Source organism: Athene cunicularia (genome assembly GCF_003259725.1).
Source record: "Athene cunicularia isolate RWA chromosome 1 unlocalized genomic scaffold, athCun1 chr1_part1, whole genome shotgun sequence".
Taxonomy (NCBI): domain Eukaryota; kingdom Metazoa; phylum Chordata; class Aves; order Strigiformes; family Strigidae; genus Athene; species Athene cunicularia.
In genome coordinates, this window is record NW_020799091.1 from 94,415,219 (window position 1) to 94,420,369 (window position 5,151).

At 45.0% G+C, this 5,151-nt stretch overlaps 1 protein-coding gene across 1 annotated transcript; it reads left to right on the forward strand.

The window, feature by feature from the left end:
* Positions 1–524: 524 nt before the first annotated feature.
* On the forward strand, positions 525–4,220 carry LOC113478914 (trefoil factor 1-like). The gene is made up of 4 exons (XM_026846447.1): positions 525–616; positions 1,609–1,755; positions 3,333–3,482; positions 4,213–4,220. Exons 1-4 carry the CDS (start codon positions 535–537, stop codon positions 4,218–4,220), a joined length of 387 nt encoding a protein of 128 aa, XP_026702248.1. The 5' UTR covers positions 525–534.
* Positions 4,221–5,151: the final 931 nt, after the last annotated feature.

A 5,151-nucleotide genomic window follows, 5' to 3' on the forward strand; every position in this document is an offset into this window, starting at 1 on the left:
ACTTTCTGTGTTTACATATTTCTTCAGGTGCACAGTTTGGCCTGTGGTCTCCTGAAGCTTGGAGATGTCACACCTCCAGCCCTCCTGCCTCACCCACTTCAGAGCAAGCATAACCAAAACCTTAAGGCCGGAGAAAAGATTAGGCAGAAAAATATGTACATATTTTTCAGTATTGGCCACCATTTAAAGCCGCCCAGAGGTCTGAAATACTCTAAGGGCAATGAAATCATCTGGGGCTTCCAGAGGCCCCCAGCACCCTCTATTTAAGAGATTATGAGATCACGTAATCGATATGTATCTATAGGTATGCAATAGATACATGATCAACAGCTCACAGGAGCCTAGAAAATTATCTCAGGGATATCAAAATATGTACGGCAACATTTCCTAATTAAACAAATGAAAATGTGACCTTTGGGTGAAGCATCGGATGGAACAATGTTATCAGACCTCACCAGGCAAACACGAAGAACATATAAAACGAGCTGTTCCCAGGGAGAGTGGCACTTCTCCTCCACCTGCCTTCCAAGAGCAATGGATCTCAAAGTGATCTGTGTGCTCTCTGTCATCCTTGTCGTAGCCCTCAGCACCTTGGCAGAGGGAAAGATACCACCAAGTAAGTACATTCACCTGCTGTTGCCTTCACAGGTATGTACGTGGGCCTGATCCTACTGACTGTAACTGCAGCAAGAGCATGTCTCCAGTTTACATATCAGACAGCGAATGTCTTGCTCTGCTACTATTACCAAAATTGGAGTCTACTTTTTATTTTTTTCAGAGAAATACATGGCAAAATAAAAAAAAAAAAAAAAATGCAGGTGAACTCTTGTCTTGCTGGAATAATCAGGAACCTGCTAAAAAGGCAGAGGGACAGACGTGCCCAGGAGCTCATTAGAACAGGACTGGGACTGGAACAGGAGCTAGCTTTGTCTAAATAGCCTTCTGACATTTATTTTATGCTAGTTTGCCATGTGAATACAATTTCAGAGGAGTCTATGTCTGCCTCCTCAATAAAAGCCAAGTCATTTAGATAACCTAAGAAGTAGAAAGCAAGTAACTCAATGACAGGAGTCATGAGGGACATCTCCAGAATTTCTCAATTGCGGATGACTATTCAGTAGACTTAGAATGTTAAAAGAATAGCTGCAACTATTTGCATGTAAGCCTGTTTTTATAGTCACCTGATGAGAATGCAGAGATTTTGTATCTTTACACCTGTTCAAATATCCACTGGATCCTTAACTCTTTCTTTTGTGACATGAGATGGGCAAAGCAACAAACATTTACTAGCATGACATTTGAAGTTACAGGTTTTTACCATTTGATGTGGTCTATTTGAAGTCCACAGACCCCTCTGTGCTGGGCTGCCTTGGCTGCCAGTGAGATCAGAAAGGGGGGAGTACAAGCCTTACTGAAACAGGTGGGAGTTTATAAGCAGCTTTTAAACCTCACAAGTCCTGGTCTTAGCAAGAGACAGAAAAGGTACACCTGCGAAGATGGACAGCGTCTAGGGAAAGATCATTGTTCCCGGTGACATCTGATAAATGCACCTCTCCTAACAAGCGTGCAAACTGACATCAAGTAACTTGCTACTTTTGTCCTGAACAGCAAGATGCCAGTGTAAAATGGCCCTCAAGGAGCGGAGGAACTGCGGCTATCCGGGAATCTCAGAGGTGGAGTGCAGGAAAGCTGGGTGCTGCTTCAACGACTCAGTCCCCGGCACGCCCTGGTGCTTTGCTCCTAAACCGAAGAAAGGTAATGTCTCTGCCAGAAACACTGATTTACCTGCTGTTTGATTACGCAGAAAGGTGTACAACCAGGGAGCAGCTCTGCTTTTCTTCTTAGGCCAAGCAGGCACAAACTTCTGTTAGGAGACCACTAATAGTAAAATGCAAAAGTCAGACCTTGCTTACAGATCAGTCTTTTGTCTCATCCTCTTCACACAATGTATTTTCCCTTCCTTCAGGCTTCTAGTTATCAAAAAGCCCATGTTGATTATTTAAAGACATTTCACTGCCATTTGTGGGCTTGTCCATCAGTAGAACAAGAGATCCTCAGCACTTATTTAAATAGGTTTTCTGTGTGGCTGAGGAGGACTTTAAGCACTGCATGTCAAAGTCCTGAGTAGACGACTCCCTCTGTTATTGTTTGACAAAAGACTGCAGGCAACCTGTAACTTTTAGGTTTTTTGGTCTTTTCTCCAACCTGTTTTGATAATTGCTACTTCCTTCCTCTCCTGCTTGTTTCCCAGCACAATTTCACTTGGTGGTTCTTTTTTTCTCTCCCATTTTTGCTCCCAGTCTTCACTCAATGTAATCTCCAAAATATCCCAAGGAAAAGCCTTTTCTCCATTAGATTCTTCCTTCTAAAGTCCTGCTTCCATTTTTTGCCTTAGTTTTCTCTGAGAGGGTAGCAGCTGCTCTCCCAGTCCTTCAGGTGACTGGGTGTATATTTTACATAACAGCTGAATGTAAGTTACATTTTCTGGGCTGACTGCAGGACTCCTTCTTAGGAGAACTTCAGGACAATCTCAGCAGTTGCACAGGTGAAATGAAAGGAAGTCAGGGTGCAAAACCCATGTTACCCAATAAAAGAACTTGATATGAATCAAGACTGGTCACAGGGCTCAGAATTGCTGGAGAAAAAAAAATGCTTTTGAACACTTTGCATTTAATGAAAATCTTGAAAAATGAATGGCAGCACCTTACAGTGTCATTTTCATAGAACCGCTTTTCTGAGCAGAACTGCTTCAGGAAAGGAAAACTGGATTATCCGGGCCAGGTGGTATAACCACTTTACTTGTGATTTCACAGCAAATTGCTTGGATGAGCTGTGATTTCCTCCTAAATGATCTACCTCCTTTCTGTAACTCAGGTTGGGATGCAGAGGAGGTTGGGTTTTCCCCTCCCCTCATTAGCAAGGCTGCTCTGGGGTTAGCATTGGGTCAGGTCATGAACATACCCTGGTCTGAGGCCAGTGCCTGTGGTATCACTACAGGCGGCACATGGCTTTTCATCCCATTGCTGGATTTAGGAAAGGTAAATTGCTCTCTACCAGACACTTCTAGGGGTGAATTTTGCCCCCTTTGGCCCCCTGGGGCACAGCAGCAATTCCCCACTCCTTGGTATTTAGTTTTGCGTAACAGCCTCGGTAAGGATTTGGGTGAACCTGCTGCCAGAAATTGGTATGGAGAGGGTCATCATGGCTGTCATGTCTGCCCACTGACCTTGCCTTTGTGGCCTGCCTTTTGTTTGTGAATTATGCTGTCAGGTAAAGGGAGCATAAAGTAAAAAATACAGCCTTCTTCCTTCCTTCCTTTTTGCTTTATGCAGTTAGGAAAGTATGTCCCAACGATCCTCACGGCAGGATAAACTGCGGCTTCCCTGGCATCACGGCTCAGGAGTGTGAAAAGAAGGGGTGCTGCTTCAACACACAACCCGCCGGTGTCCCCTGGTGCTTCTACCACCGCGTGGTGGAGGAAGGTAACCTGCACAAGACATCATCCCCCATCCCGTGGAAGCTCCTGGCAGGGTCTGTGCTGTGCCCGAGCTTGGTGTGCTGTGCCAGCCTGGCATGGCAGGAGGCTGCACTCAAGGGAGCAACAGGACAGGGTCTCCCCCATTCCCGGTGTGGGTGCAGAGCTTCCACACAGGGCACAAGTGGGGAAGGGGTGGCTAAACCCTAAAAAGACCAGCTTCTTGCACAGAGGGGTGGGTGCTGCCAATGCATCTGACTTGTGGGCAGTGTGGCTGCACAGGTAGTCTGGGTTCAGGTGTGAGCTCAAGCCCTCAGCTAATATGGTGGTAGCAGTGCTGCTACCAAACTCACATCTACTTTATCACAAGAAATAAAAGGCTTTACTTTAGAAATGTGGAGTGAAATGTACAGAAATTTCTGATCTCCTACTTCTGTTTTTTTTTTTTTATTTTTTTAATCAGGATTCACAGTTCAGCACATCCAATGTTGATAACCAATGGCCTCAGCTAATTGCAACCCACCCCACAGTGTATTTTGTACTGGAAACAATTCACCACAATTTATTCTTTCTGATCTGAATTAGGAAACACATGTATGGATGGGGGAGAGTGGAAAGCAATTGCTAAAAAATTGCCTTTCTGATGTCCTTCATCTAGGCAAAACACTTCACAGCATCTTGTGTAATTCACGAAGAAATCATGTCCCTTAATCTGCTTCTTCTCTTTACCTCCCCAGAGTGCTAAAGGAGAAACTTCCATCAAGAACCTTGCGACCTTTGGACCTACTCCAACGGGAAACAACAGCTGGAGATCCCAAGTCAGACTTTATAGTTTGCAACAGCTATGATTTCTAGGTCATTTTTACATTGGATTGACTCCTTTCTGATTAAAAGTTACATGCAGCTTTTATTCTTTCAGTAGACTAGTACTGCGCAGGTTTTCACTGTAATAAAAGAACTAAGACAGTATTCATGAGTTTTCAGATGTCTTTATTTTAAAGCTATGTATTTCTCTGTTTCCCAGGAAATTCAGCATCTTAGCAACCCACTGATGTGAGGGTAGTCACTAACACTTCCGAAAGGAACATGGCACTCAGCTTTTTGTGTTAGTTACACTTCACACTTGCAAGCAACTGCTTGCATTTGTTAGCTGATAAGTGGCTTCACACGGACCACTCACCCTTCTGGATACTGAAAATATTCAGTGTTTCCCTTTATATAGCTACACCTGTGGGTTTGGGCTTTTTTTTCCCTCTCAAGACGTTGGGAGGGGTACCTTTGTTAGCTGGCCACAGAGCTGGTCTGGCTCAGACATCTCACATTCTCTGCATCACTGTGTTTCTGCTGCCGCTAATCTCTTGGTGCTGCTACCAGTGGGGCATGGAGTAGCTCAGAAAGGCAGGTACCCACCCGGTCCCCTACCTAACCCAACCCAGTCCCCGCTGCTGATGCAACATGAAGCTGAATCACCGGGCACTCTCACTGTTAATCAGCATCCTCACAAGTGGGTCCCACGGGTCAGGAAAAGTCTCTGCAACACTAAAAGCAAGACACAGGTCCCCATGGCCTTGATCTATACCTCTGATAGAGCCTGCCGTGTCTCACCAGACACAGGAGAAGCCTCTGGTCTTCAGGCAAGCATGGCTGCTTTCTCCTGGGTGTCTTTACTGCTTGTC

Excerpts from the sequence above, each read along its gene's own strand:
- LOC113478914 (XM_026846447.1), top strand. The coding sequence starts at position 535 with ATGGATCTCAAAGTGATCTGTGTGCTCTCTGTCATCCTTGTCGTAGCC. Across the intron at positions 617-1,608 it reads AGAGGGAAAGATACCACCAA|CAAGATGCCAGTGTAAAATG; the intron begins GTAAGTACATTC and ends TGTCCTGAACAG. Across the intron at positions 1,756-3,332 it reads TGCTCCTAAACCGAAGAAAG|TTAGGAAAGTATGTCCCAAC; the intron begins GTAATGTCTCTG and ends TGCTTTATGCAG.